The sequence below is a fragment of the Phytophthora cinnamomi genome (assembly GCF_018691715.1).
Source record: "Phytophthora cinnamomi strain GKB4 chromosome Unknown Contig29, whole genome shotgun sequence".
NCBI classification, from domain to species: domain Eukaryota; phylum Oomycota; class Peronosporomycetes; order Peronosporales; family Peronosporaceae; genus Phytophthora; species Phytophthora cinnamomi.
Window position 1 is genome coordinate 648,203 of NW_027150962.1, and position 14,339 is coordinate 662,541.

At 53.8% G+C, this 14,339-nt stretch overlaps 4 protein-coding genes across 4 annotated transcripts; 2 read left to right on the plus strand and 2 right to left on the minus strand.

The window, feature by feature from the left end:
- Positions 1-94: 94 nt before the first annotated feature.
- On the plus strand, positions 95-1,801 carry IUM83_10042 (Folylpolyglutamate synthase; the record flags this gene model as incomplete). The annotated part of the gene is made up of 1 exon (XM_067934525.1): positions 95-1,801. One exon carries the CDS (start codon positions 95-97, stop codon positions 1,799-1,801), a length of 1,707 nt encoding a protein of 568 aa, XP_067793286.1.
- Positions 1,802-2,848: 1,047 nt separating this feature from the next.
- Positions 2,849-3,576, minus strand: IUM83_10043 (Replication protein A 70 kDa DNA-binding subunit; the record flags this gene model as incomplete). The annotated part of the gene is made up of 2 exons (XM_067934526.1): positions 2,849-3,199; positions 3,406-3,576. The coding sequence occupies 2 exons, from the start codon at positions 3,574-3,576 to the stop codon at positions 2,849-2,851; spliced, it is 522 nt and encodes a 173-aa protein (XP_067793397.1).
- Positions 3,577-4,488: 912 nt separating this feature from the next.
- On the plus strand, positions 4,489-5,301 carry IUM83_10044 (SCP-like extracellular protein; the record flags this gene model as incomplete). The annotated part of the gene is made up of 1 exon (XM_067934527.1): positions 4,489-5,301. One exon carries the CDS (start codon positions 4,489-4,491, stop codon positions 5,299-5,301), a length of 813 nt encoding a protein of 270 aa, XP_067793226.1.
- A 56-nt stretch (positions 5,302-5,357) lies between these two features.
- On the minus strand, positions 5,358-6,119 carry IUM83_10045 (putative endo-1,3-1,4-beta glucanase; the record flags this gene model as incomplete). Its single annotated transcript, XM_067934528.1, has 1 exon — positions 5,358-6,119. The coding sequence occupies one exon, from the start codon at positions 6,117-6,119 to the stop codon at positions 5,358-5,360; it is 762 nt and encodes a 253-aa protein (XP_067793283.1).
- Between the last annotated feature and the right edge of the window lie 8,220 nt (positions 6,120-14,339).

Here is a 14,339-nt window from a genome sequence, read left to right on the forward strand (position 1 = left end):
CGGCCAATCACGCGAAAGGACGCGTTCCAGGACGGCTCGCATTGGCCGAAAAGAGCAGCGCCGTAGCCCATGCAGCCATTGCGCAACTCGAGAGATGAGGCCCACCGCTGCCATGTCGTCGGCGCCGCTGCCGCCCGTGAAGGTAGCCCCCTCCAGCGCCAGCAGCGCCACGTCGGCGCCCAGCAGCCCCTCGAGCAGCGCCAGCAGCGCCGCGGACCTGAGCCACCAGGTGCAGGCGGCGCTGACCCGCCTGCTGGGCGTGAGCTCCGCGTTCAAGGACCTGCAGCCGGGCAAAGACACGCAGGTGTCCACGCGCGAGGAGACCATCGCCATGATGCAGCACTACCTCAAGCGGCTGCAGCTGGACGACGTGGTGGACAGCAGCTCCCCGCGCGCGCTCTCGGTGGTGCACGTGGCCGGCACCAAGGGCAAGGGCTCCACCTGCGCCATGGTGGAGCGCATCCTGCGCCAGGCGGGCTACAAGACGGGCCTCTTCACGTCGCCCCACCTGGTGTCGCCCTGCGAGCGCTTCCGCATCAACGGCAAGCCCGTGGCGGACGACGTGTTCCTGCGCCACTTCAACGCCGTGTGGGACGGCCTCGAGCGCACGCAGGACCAGAGCGGCCCGTACCCGCCTATGGCCTGGTTCTTCCGCTTCCTCACGCTCATGGCGCTGCACATTTTCGCCGACGAGCAGGTGGACGTGGTCGTGCTGGAGGTCGGACTCGGCGGACGACTCGACGCCACCAACGTGTTCCGCAAACCCGTGGTGTGCGGCATCTCCACGCTGGATCTGGACCACACGCGCGTGCTGGGCGAGACGCTGGACCTGATCGCCTACGCGAAGGCGGGCATCTTCAAGTCGGGAGTGCCCGCCTTCACGACCGCGCAGGAGCCGCTGGCCATGCAGATGCTGGAGAAGTGCGCCGCGGACACGAACACGCCTCTGGTTCGTGTCCCGACGCTGGACGGGTTTGGACCCGACGGAGTGAACTGCAAACTCGGACTGCATGGAGACTACCAGCGTACGAACGCAGGGCTTGCTGTAGCTTTGGCTTCCACGTGGCTGCGTCACAAGCGTGGCGAGGACGCGACTGCGCCGCTGGATATGACAGCCGTGCTGAAGCCAGACGTGAAGGAAGGACTGAAGTACGCCTTTTGGCCTGGAAGAGCGCAGCTGTGGGAGGATGAAGCGCACCGGATGCGGTTCTACATCGACGGCGCCCACACCCTTCGCAGCCTGGAGTGCTGCGCGGACTGGTTCCGTCAGGCGGCGACGCGAACGACTCCAGCGGACAAGCGCGTGCTCATTTTTACGATTCATCACGAGCGCAATGTGGCACAGCTCTTCGAGCCGCTGTTGAAGGAGCACTTCGACCGCGTCTACTTCTGCCCTACGAGTTCGTCACGCCCTAGCCTGGCTAAAGTGCACACGTTCTCGGAGGCACTCGAGATCGCCGGTTTTCAGGACGTGGTGTCCTCATACTCATCGGAAGAGCTGGCGGCGCTGGATGACGTGAATAGCGAGGCTCACCCGTGGCAGACTACACTGTCGCGCATTTGGAGTGGACTGAAAACCCACGTGATTAAGGAAGATCAGAGCAAGTGCGCGGTCACGGTCAAGGATTCGGTGGTCGACTGCATCAATGAGCTGCGCACTCTATCGGAGGAGTCAGGAGCTTCGCTGATTGAGGGAGAAGCGTTGAAGGGCGAGCAGTGGGATGAGAACTGGAGCGTGCTCGTGACAGGATCGTTGTACCTGGGTGGTGAGGCACTGGACTTCCTGGGCTGGCAGGAGTAAACGGAGCTACAATTAATGCGTTCTGTCCTGGAGGAGAAACTCCATGCAACTCTCGGCGAAGGATACAAATCGGCAGAGAGGTTCCATGCAGTTTGCACTGACGACAGACCGTAGGGAGTACGAGTTAAATGCAACGTGAAGTCATTCAATTTCTAAGGAGGGCCGGTCGTTGCCTTCTGACCAGTGCATTGTGGGGGTTCACGTGATGAAGAGACTTGTACAAGGAGCATAGGTGTATTACAGTGCATGCGTACTGTGAAGTGGGCGCTATCAAGGTCAAAGATCGAGTGTTTAGTCGGTTGAAAGAAGGAGCTACCGCGATGATCCGTTCGTGATGAAGACCTTCGTGACCCACAACAGTTTTGCTACTTTCTAAAGTGAAAGCACGATAAGACCGTTGAAGCATGGAGCAGCTTCCTGTCAGCAGTGGCGTGAGTCAGTATTGAATTGCTGGCATATTCTGATTTTGCAGGGGGAATACTTACCGGTAGTATGGTATTTGCACTTTATAGTATTTCGGGAATTGTTTACACGCAAACGTTCTTTTCACCGAAATTTTTCGGTGATATAAATTTCCTTTCATAATATTTCTGAACCATTCCCAAAAATGCCCTTTCCCGAAAGCGCGTTTAGTGAGCTTTAGGAATGATTCGGAAATTTCACGAAAGGATAACTATTTTCTGATGATTCTTGAGAATATATACAGCGGCGGCGGAATTCCTGGGTAAATAACTACACCTTTTCAAGTTTAAAGTGGCAAACTCCAAGTTCAAAACGTCAAAATGTAAGTTCAAAACTACACAAAATAAAAAAGAGCCGACGCCACACTTTATATTGCGTTACCTGTTGGCCTACAGGCATGTCCTTCAGCTGTATAGCATTTGCGTGGAAGTTGATGGTATGCAGCGCGCACCTGTGGCAAAGACCCGGGGTAATAGCCTCTTCCAATAGCAGGTCCGCGGCCAGCAGCAATTACTGCTCCCGGTGCTCCTTGATGGTGCAATGCGGAGGGACCTCGAGGATAGCTTGGCGGTGGCGGGCCAAAAATCACTTGACCATCGCCTTGAAGGTCGAAAAGCAATTCTCGATCGGGTTTAACATGGGCGAGTATGGCCCTAGACGCAGCAGCTTGGCCTCCGAGAACGCCTCCTCCTTGAAGACGTCTTCGACGTTGGCATGGAAGGGGGCGTTATCCGCAACAATAATGACGTCATTAAGCGGGGTCGTGAGGGAGATGTGACGAACAAGGCGCTGCATGAACTCATTACATTTATCGGAGGTGAACGAGCCAAAGCGCCTCTCTGAGAACGCGAGGTCGTTCTCAGAGATGCACGCAATCACATGAATGTTGGAGCCCTTACTTTCCGTGTTCTTGTCGACCGCGCGCTTGCCTTTAGGCTCCGGCCGCGGCGACGAGAACACCACAGGTTGAAGTTATTCTCATCAACATAGAAAATAGTCTTACCTGCAGCCTTGTAGGCCAGGAGGTTGACGACGTAGTCGCGCCGAAGGAGCTTGTTTCGCTCGAAGTTCCGGTAATTGTTGTCACGGTGGGTCTGCTTCACGGTGTATCATTCTTTCAACGAAGCTTCAAGCGCGTTTACCATCTCGTCGAGCGTCAGGTAGCAGTTTTCATCTAGGAGAGATCGAATAGTCGACGTGCGCGTCGTCGATTTTGGCGTTGCGCCTGCCACCGCGTGGCTTTCATGGCAACAGCGATCCAGCGGTACGCAGTGCGTCGGTTCGCTCTTGATAGTGGCATCGTCGTACAGCATTGCGCTTGGTGACGGAGAGGCTTGAAGTGATGAGGATATCGCGCTGAAAAATGGGAAATGAGCTGGAGGGACGAGAAGAAAACGTTGGTGTTGCTGCATACGCTAAGAAAAACCTTACTAAATTATACCCCTTCATAATTGCTTACACAATATTATCAGTCTTATCTCTGTGTGTCGTTTTGAACTTACATTTTGACGTATTGAACTTTTAATTTGCCACTTTGAAATTGAAAAGGTGTAGTCTGAAAACAGTTCTAAGCATACCACCGTTACTGTTCAGCTTCATGACCAATTTATATCATATATAAACAAATTTCAGGCATCGGTTAGGATTTAGAATCCATACAAATTACGCATTTCTTAATCAGGGATCGGTTAGGATTTAGAATCCATACAAATTACGCTTTCCTTAATCATGCCTCTCGGAAATGAAGCACCTTACTATTTAATGGACCCGGTATCTACATATATCGGGTCCATTTGATTCAGAAGCTACCTTTACAAACGAATAGCGTACGAGGCAACTTTCGCACTACTCACAAACTTGTATATGGGCGGAAGTATGCAAAACAGTTTCTCCAGGATGCTGTAGGATCTATGGCGCGATCTTGTGTCCGCGACTCGTCTAGTTAATTTCGGGAATGGGTTATTCCAGGCCTAATTTCGGACGCCCGATCGCTTTTTTTCGGAGTCTTGAGGCTTGATATCCGAAAAAAAGCGTTCCAGACTTTATTTTCGGGCCCTTCGGCGCCTACTTTCGGTCCCGAAATTAGCGAGCTGCTGGGCAACCGTTCCAGCCACAAAAAATGAGCCATCAAACGGAACCAAATGTAAGTGTTTGAGTGACGTTTGGTGACAACAATACTTCTCCGTCACGACACCTCATCACTCTCAGTGACACAAGCACCTTTCATGACTTCGCTGCTGCATGCGCTGCTGCTTGTCGCCGCCGCCCTCGGCTCGGCGCACGCGTGGCTGCGCGGCAACGACGGGCGCGCGCAATGGGACTACGAGTGCCACTTCGAAGGGCTGGAGCTGGTGTCGCTGGAGGCCGAGCCCAGCTCTCGCTGCGCCGACCTGTGTCTCGCCCAAACGGGCTGCTCGCACTGGACGTGGACGCCTGAGAGCGACGGCACGTGCCAGCTCAAGCAGGGCGCCACCAATGTGGTGCAGCTCCACGCCGTCCACCTGTGCGGCTTCTTGCCAGCCAGATTCGCCCCCGACGACGCGCAGGCCTTCGACTTGGGGCTGAGCCTCGCAGAGGACGGAGACGCGCACGACGGCATCACCGACGAGGAGGCGGAGACGGCGCTACGGCTGCTCAACTCGTTCCGCAGCAAGCGCGGCATGACGAAGCTCACGCTGGACGCGAGACTGATCCTGCTGGCCAAAGAGATGGCCACCACCTGTCGAGAGGTGCCGTTCACCGAAAACATGAACCCTGGCGACGGGTACGAGCTCTTCCCAGCTTCAGTGCCGTCGCGGGGTTTCGCGGGCCAAGTGCACGCTGTGTCGGTGGCCGCGCCGCACGACAGCTCGGTCAGGCACGCGATTGAGTGGTGGACGAGCGGAGTGGACCCCGAGACGCGCTCGAAACCTTTCTTCTCCGACGAGATGGCGGTCGTGGGCTTTGCCAAAGGGGACGCTAGCTCCTGTCACGACGGCGGAGATAGCTCTGCGACCGGTGCAATCGTGTGGACGATGCTGCTGGCCCAAACTGAATGACAACTTGTTAACGGAGTCTTAGGGGAGGCCTACACCATCGACTACACGTCCCATTCCTACAGCGGGTTGACCGTCTGCGTGAACTTGACAGCAGCGTGCCAGGCCTTCATCACCGCGGCCTTGGTGGTCGGGTCCTGGAGGTCTCCGCGGTTCACCCAGCCGTGGATAACGTCGGGGAAGTCCACGACGTCGCTGAGCTCGCCGATGTCGGCTTTGGCCTTGAGGATCTTCTCCACGCTGCCACCTTCGCGCACGAAGTCCGGGTCGTTGCCGGCCGACAGCAGCAGCTGGGGCACAGTGATGCGCTCCGCCAGCTTCTCCACCGACCCGGGGCCGTGCAGCGTGTTCTCCGCCGCCCAACTCGGGTGGAAGGACACATGGCCCTTGATCACCGGGTTGTCGCTCGCGCTCTGCGCTGCGCCCAGGTAGCCTCCCCAGCAGTAGCCGTAGCTGCTGATGGACTCCACGCCAGCCTCCTGCTGCAAATAGGCGATGGCGTCGGCGATACGCGCGCCCGCGAAGTTGTCAAAGCTGTACTGGTTGAGCCAGGCGGGCATATCGCCCTTATTGTCGGGCGTCTTGTAGTCCCCATCGGCGGCGTCCACGACCACCACCGCGTAGCCGAGCTGGCCCAGCGCCTCGGCGTCCTGCTGGATGCGGCCGCTGTCCATGCCGAAGATGTCCGGGAGCGACAGCACGCCAGCCTTGGCCTTGGCGGGGCCCGTCACGAACAGTTTTGTCTTCCCGAACGTCTTGATCTCGCCCAAGGCGGGGGCGGTGGCCCTGGCGGGCTCCATGTTCACAGGGCAACAGCTCATGCTTCGGAGACTTGTGCGGTGCCCACCAATGATGATGATGATGAATGATGATTGGGGCGAAGCCCCCACAATAATCGTGTAGGTCCGATTTACTCTTTGATTACGCTCCGATTTACTCTCTGATTTACTTTTTGCCAAGTGGGTACATAAATCCCTATTTACATATGGGCTCCCGCATCGTCGGCAGCCTAACTAAACTAGTGACGTTCAGGACGACGACAACCGTTTATTGTTTCCACCAATATTTTAACTCTGACAGTGCGGAACAGCCCCCAGAGGACGGGGACACACACACGAACCCGCTGTGACAGCACTCGAGTAGATGATTCAGACAGAAGAAGCTCGGCGTGGCAGCGTCAGAGGCCACAAGCGAGTGGTAACAGCGTCAGAGGGTGGTTAACGTGAGAACGCAGTGACACCGTCAGAGGACAGCGACAAACGACAGAACGTGGTGACGGCGCCAGAGGCCAGTGACACCTGAGCAATTGACGTGGCAACGTTGAACGGCGGTGGTGCACTGGAGAGCTCGTTAACGACGGCAGGTCACGGTGGCTCTCGGAAAGGCGCAGGATGTCTCGACAACGACTACATATCATGGCACGAGAGGGTTATCGCTGGGGGCTTTTGACGTCATTGGAGTCAGCGGAGGACTTTGAAGAGTTTCAAGACCTAGAATTCTGCTGTTCGCGCGTAACCCACACAGACCCAGCCAAGCGATGCCTTGTTTGTAGAGGCTGCGATCACGTAATGATGGAGAGGCGAATGAGGTGCACTAGCACTACTTGTAAGCTGTATGGGAAGTGCAAGTACATGTGGAAGGTGTGGGAGTGCGTGTCGGTGGCAAGTCTATCACAATGGCGTGAATCACGTTCGGAATAAAAAATATTGAGTGCCGGGGTCGCCACAAAGCTCCGATTACAGCAGAAATGAGGAAGTTTATTTTGCAGCAGGATGAATGTGGAATTCCGCCACAGTTGATTTTAAGTAACATGCGCCTCGCCTCCGATATCATCGAGCCCAAACGAGGCTACCCAAGCCAGTCTCAAGCGATCAACTGCGCTAAGTACCTACGGAAACTCCAAGGAACGAAAAACTCTGTACATGCCATTCGAGAGCTAGTGCAAAAGTATCCTTTAAATCCAACAGACGACCACAATCGAGCCTTCTTGTTTGAATATCAAGATGATGAAAACGGCAATGCCTATGTTGGTAAAGGGACCGATGCCGATTCTTTCGTAGTTGGGGTTACCAGTATTGCGTTGGTCATGGCATCCCTCGAATATGCATCGGAAAGTCGCTTTACGCTTTTTCACGCTGATGCTACATTTAAGTTGAGCGATCTTGGATATCCGGTAATCACATGTGGATTCTCAGACGCAGCGAGAAAGTATCAACTTGGAGCAACTTTTACCGTAAGCCGAAAGAATATGCAATGTGCCTCAGCGCATTTGTTCGGGTAACTAAACGCGTGCATCCAGCAGCAAACGTGCATATTAATGCAGTAATGGGGGATGCGGAGGACGCTCAGCTAAACGGTTTCCAGCTGATCGCCGAATTTCCGACTGCAACGTACTTGATTTGCTTTTTCACGTTCTATACAACGTCCGAAAACGCACTCGTCACCTGGAGCCTGAGCACCACCGCGAAGTCATGGACGGAACTGTGCGTATGCACTACACGGAGAATATGAGTCCATACTACACCGAGAAGGAATCAGTGCTTTCTAAGTGGAAATCCATTCCTCAGCTTGAATGCTTTACCACCTACTTCACGTCGCAATGGTTGGATGGGAGGTATCGGCGCTGGCAAATGTTTCACACGCCTATGGAATTCGCGGCGACTAATAACCCCTGTGAGACATACAATGCGATCATGAAGAAATACACAGGGAGACGTCGGTATCACATGCAGCGACTGATTAGTGTTGCCCAGGTCATGGTTCACGATGCGGTTTTCGCCCCTCCGATGACCGACGCTCAACTTCAAGCTTCTAGTGCTGCTGCAGTGCGTGCCGCGTCCGCTATGATCTCGAATGACCGAGTTGTTGCGTTCAGTACTGACAATCCTGCTTTGGTCAAAGTGAAACAGCTATCACGTGACGAAGTGCCTACAGCTCAAGAACTAGAGGAGCTTTGCCTTGCAATCGTTGGTCCCTTTAACACAAAAGAAGATATGGCGACAGAAGGTGAAGAAGGTGACGTGATCCTCGGCCCTGTGCTTTTAGTGCGTAAACAGCGTTGTTGTTGCTTCCGAAGGAAATGTAGAAGTGAATATATTTAGCCTCACCATGCTCACTTATGCAGTGCCTCTCGTTGAGGCTGTTTCCAACCGCTGCTACTAGCTGCTGTTTCTGTCCGTTTCCCACTACTGCTGCTAACTGCTGTCCGTTGCTAACTGCCTACCCGCTTGTCCGTTGTTAACCGCTGAAGTGGTGCTGTTGTTGGGCTTACATCCCCGCAACAGCATCGCTTTGTAGCTGCTGCTACAACACTTCCCCCTCCATAGAGTTCTTCATTCCCGAGCGGCAATTCGTTAGCCGTTGCAGCACACGAACTAGTTGTTGTCGATGCTCAGCGCCTCGCAAAGCGCCTTCACGGCCGCTTGCGTTTTGTGCTGGCGAGCAAACACTTTGACAGCGACGGGAACATCTTGTAGCAGAATATCGGCTGGTTCCCAGGAGTCCTCGATAGCGTCGAGACCGCGCCAGTGTACCTTGATCTCGTGGCGTTTTTCTTGTTGATTGTAGCGGGCCTTTAACAAAGTTTCAACGACGTGACCCTCGCTGTTGTGGGCCACATGGAGTAAAAGGTCCTCCGATACGTCTAGAGACGCATCAGCGTAGAATTTGAGCCGACTAGCGTGTGCCTCCTTTCGCTGCCCCGTTATCAGGTTTTGGATCTCGAAAATCCAGTTTGATACCGTGTTCACCACTTGTGCGGGTCCACACCACTTCACTCTCAATTTGCTCCGTGTGTGCTGCCACACATCGGCGTACAGCACGAAATCACTGATCTCAAATTGTGCCATAGTAGTGCTTTGCTTTTTGTTTGTGATGCTTTCGGCCAGCAGCTCTCGTAGCTGCATTCGCCTTGCTGCTGCGCTTGTGCATGTCGGTCAATGCTCGCTGAAGCCGCTCCACATGTGCGCGCTGTGCTGTTTGCACCCCTGCCAGGGTGGCTTGCTTAACAGGTCCGGGAACCTCGATATGATCAGCCGGGCCCATTGCTTTTAGGCCTGTCATCGCCGTCACCGGCGCTACGCCACCCAAAGCTGGCGACGGTGTATGGTTCAGCACCATCTGGACAATCTTAATGACTCGCGGCCACTCCTTGGTCTGCAATCTCCACTCGGAAAGGAGCGCTCTGCAGCACCGCAGAATTTCCCGCATTACCACCTCCACAGTGCCGTTGGCCCACGGGCACCTCACTGTAGTGAAATGGTGGTGCGCGCCTATAGCGTGTTGAAGGGCTTCAATTGTTTTGTTGCGAAAATGTGTACCCTGGTCGCTCACCCAGGTTCGACACACACCGAAGGAAGCAAACCAGTCGAGGAGGGCATTGTAGGTCGTATCTGCATCTGCTGCAATGGACGGTACTAGCCTCACATAGTTTGATGCGTCATCTTTAATCACTAAGACGTAAGTCTGACCCGTGTCACTCTCCCCCACGTGGAGAAAATCCCAGTGTATAAGCTCGTTCAGGAGCTCCGCATGCGTCGCTTCCCAAGCAAACGCTGCTTGGGTGGACCACTCGATGTGCTGGCACAGTGCAGACAACGCTGAACAAAAAATTCCACGTCGCTGTTTATACCGGTCCAAACAAAACGACCACTGATCTGCTTCACCGTCATCCTGCTGCCACGATGGCCTGCAATTCCAAAATGACCCACCACGCATACTCGCACTTGGAGGTTGGTGGCGTCATCGGGGATCCAGATCCGGCCCTGTTGGTCCATCCACAGTGAGTCAGCTCCCTGTCGAGTGTAACCCGCTGGCGGTTTACTCGTCTTTTGCGCCGCAACGAGTTCTTTGAGCGTCGGCCACACGAAGTTTTCATCTAGCTGCGGTGACAAAGGCAGCGGGACGTGCTGAATTGCACAAATTGTTTTAAGGGTGGACCCCCATCTCGATAAAAGGTCTGCCCACACATTTTCATCACCGGAGATGTCGTAGATCTCGTACTTATAGCCCATGAGTAGTAGTGACCAGCGGTGAAGTTTGTCCGCCGTATACTTCGGAACTGAAGTTGAAACACTGCGAGGATCAAAGATGTAGCGGAGATTCGATGATCAGTGAACAGGGCGAATCCATCGTGACGGTGAAGCAAATAGTCTGCATGCCTGCATGTCTCGACTATTGCAAACGCCTCCGTCTCCACTATTGCCCACCGTTTTGCTGCTCCTGAGAAAGTCCCGCTCAGCATCATTAACGGTTCATGTTCCTGCTCGCTCGGCGGCCGAGAGGCCTGATCACGCGGAATCTGTGTGATTGCCGCACCCCAGTGCTCGTCACTGGCGTTAGTGTACACCGACAGACGTTTGTCAGGGTCGGGATGTGCTAGCTGCAGTGAATTTTGCAGTGCATCCTTGCAGCGGTTTAAACAATAAACTTCATCGGCACCCCACCCCACATCAGAAAGCTGGATCGCGCGAACTTGTGTTTTCTTACGGTCACCAGCTCGCTCGTACACATTTTCCATCATTTTCACGAGTGGATCAATCAACTTATTGAACGTGGGCAGAGAGGCTCTCATCCAATTGAGTGCACAAATAAAGTGCTGTAGTTCTTGCCCAGTCGTTGGCGCCGGCAGGTTCACGAGAGCTGTAATCCTCGTTGGATCGTGGCGAACGCCCTCACCAGATACGACGCGTCCACACCACAGCGCTTCCCGCAGGAAGAAGCTGCACTTTTTAGGATTAAGCTTGAGCCCCTTGTCCGCACAAATTGTTAGCACCTTCTTGAGTAAAACCAGCAAGCCTTCGTCGCTATCCTCGTACCCGAGCAGGTCATCAATCCAAATCATCAATCCATTGTTAAACACTTCAGCAAACATTTGCTGCACTGTAGACTGGACGTAAGCGACGCTGTTTGTCCCGCCCATGAGGACGCGGGTCGGTGTGATTACTCCTTCTTCAGTCAGGATGGAATAGATCTCCTGGCAGAACGCGGCCATTGCGAACTGCCAAAAGACCTGAAAGAAATCCAGTGAAAAATATCTCGATGAGCCACGTAATTGCTCAAAAGCCACTTCGAGTATCGGCATTGGCCAGACTATTTGCTCCACGCATTCATTTGCATCACGAACATCCACAGTCATGCGATGGTCCCCGGCCTCCGGCTTGTTCACGACGTGTGGAGGAGAGCTCCATCTGCTCTTAGGGTTTCTATAGCAAAGGCCAGCCTCGATCAGTGAGTCAATGTGTTTTTTTTAGGAATTCACGGTGTACAGGAGAGTAACGCCGAGCCTTACACTTTACTGGTACAGCTCCAGGCTTCAGAGTCACTTCCATCGGTGGCATATCCACCGGCGGATCCCGCCCGATGATCACACGAAAAACATCAATAAACTGCAACAGTAGTTTCTCTAAGTTTTCCACAAACTCTGCCGGAGCTCCTAGTTTACGAGCTTCATCAATTTTTTCCAAGAGGATGGCCTTAATTTCCTCCATCTCCGAGTCGCAATTATGAGTAAATTCAGGAAAGCAAGCTCGGTCTTCAGCCGCTTGAAAAATTCACTCTTCGTCCGCTCGTGGTGGTGATTCCTCTCCACCACTGTAGGCCAGTACACTTGCCACACCTCGGCTAGGGCGATCGTCGACATCATTCATATCCCACTCGGGGCTTGTTTGTTGTGCAGTGGCCAGCAACTTCTCAGCACTATAGCCTAAACGCTTCATGATCCATTGTGACAACAGCAAATCTCCAACACCAGTTGGCAGATCTCCGTCAGCCACCCAGCTGATAACGTTCCGTAACACCAACGGACCGCCCGGCGTCGAAAACCGCAGATCTAATTTAACCTTGTTGTTCACTGGTATCGGTTTACCTCCAACACCAACCACCGCAATCTCATCAGATGCTTCTTGCTGGCTGATCCACGTTCCGCTGGCTGACAGTGCCTTCAGTAGTTTTGTCGTCACCAGCGAGACTGTTGCTGCGCTGTCAGGAGTAATCTCAGTCTCAATAGTATCCATCACAGTGCACGGTATCGCTGAAGACGATCGTTCAACCTTGGCACGGGAAGGAGCCATAGCTAGTACAGGTTTCAGGACCTTTTTCCCTGTAGTCGCTTCGTAGAGCTCTTTAGCTTCCGTTGGACTCGAGATGTTTGGGCATTGAAATACTCCATGGGTCTGGTCACCACATTTGCTGCTCCCCCAAATCCCCGCTTCGGTAGACTGTGTGGTGGGGCTGTCTTAGCACCGCCCTTACTTGGGATCTGAGCCGCAATGTGCGCTTCGAACCTCATAAACCTTCTAGCTCATTGCGAAGCCACTTAAGAAAAGCTGGAAGGTTCGTTTTCATTTCCTTATGGCATTGTCTGTCCATTTGGTCCTTCACAGCAGCCTTAAAAGCGTGAGGGCGAAGTGCATCCATCAAGTAGCCTACTACCTTCTTCGGCTCTGTGTGCACGACATCTTCCATGTTGAGTCGATCAGTGATCTCGTAGAAGTCTGCCAGTAGACGGGATAGCCGAGATTCTGCATCCTGCAATTCAACATCCATGCAAAGCGACTTCACCTCCCTATCCAGTGTTTTGTAAGCTGTGTTATCAGGAATGCACGCCGTCAGGAAGTAATTCTTCCACTCAGCTTCGTAATGTCCGTCTCTGCCTTGAAAAGCTCAAAGTCACAGATTCTCACCAGTGTACCCTGCTCGATGCACGCACTGATGGGCATCACGAAAAACTTTGCCTGTGTCGCTTCGTTCAACGCCTTAATCCGTCTCGTATAGATGGCGTAGCTGTCCATGAACTCTCTCTTCTCTTTCTTAGAGCTGCCTCTGTATATGGGAGGCACCGGTAGATTTGTGGCTGCAGCCACAGTGACTGCAGCAGCCTCCGCCATGCGTTCATCGGCTGCTTGTTCGGCACCCTGTGCAAAAGCACCCCATCGAGCTTGCAGATGAGGCTGGACCGCCTCCGCCAAGCTCTCGAGCCTCTGTCCTTGAAGCCCGACTGCTTGTTCTGCCTCCTTCAGTATCTTGTACTGTTCCTCCAAATACTTTCGATGCTCGTCCATTTGACGACGCATCTCGTTCTGCTGTTCGAGCAGAGCAGCTTGGCGTTCATGCTGAGCCTGCAGGTATTGAGAGGTCTGCGCTGCAAGTCGATCTTGCTGAAGCTTGACCTGGCCGATCTGCTCTGCATGCCGCTGGTGCGCAGCGGCTGAGTGTTGGACCAGGGCTTCTACTTGACGCCTCGTCTCACCTCCTTGAATGACTGCCGTCCGCGTAGTTGTCTCTTGCATCAGTCGCAATTCGTGTTCCGTCCGCGGAGGAAGAGGAGGATAGACCGCGAGGGGCATTCCACCGGCTGGGATCTGCACCATCGCGTCGTCAGGTTCTTCCATGCTGGTTGCACCAGCTAAAGAATTCTTTGTTGTTGCTTCCGAAGGAAATGTAGAAGTGAATATATTTAGCCTCACCATGCTCTCTTATGCAGTGCCTCTCGTTGAGGCTGTTTCCAACCGCTGCTACTAGCTGCTGTTTCTGTCCGTTTCCCACTACTGCTGCTAACTGCTGTCCGTTGCTAACTGCCTACCCGCTTGTCCGTTGTTAACCGCTGAAGTGGTGCTGTTGTTGGGCTTACATCCCCGCAACAGCATCGCTTTGTAGCTGCTGCTACAACAAGCGTGATCGCGCAGCTAGGTTGTACCTGAACATTGTGACCTGGTCATTAAAGTATGCCCATATTGAATCAATGCCAGAAGGCGGCTGGATCGTGGACGTGGAAAAATGTGTGTGGGGGTGTAAGTACTATACGAAGGTCCGTACGTGCTGCCATGTACTCGTTGGACGGAAAGCCAGTAAATTGGGACGACCAAGCGCTGACGACAAGTCCGAAATGCTTTTTAACCGACAGGTTCGCAAAGCCAAGCCGCCAGCCTCTGCCAAACCATCTAAAAAGCAGCGTAAACACGATTCCACTGCTGACAGCCCCGACCCACTCCCCCTAGAACACAGAACTCAAGGCCGGCCGTTACTTGCATCTCGCGCACTTG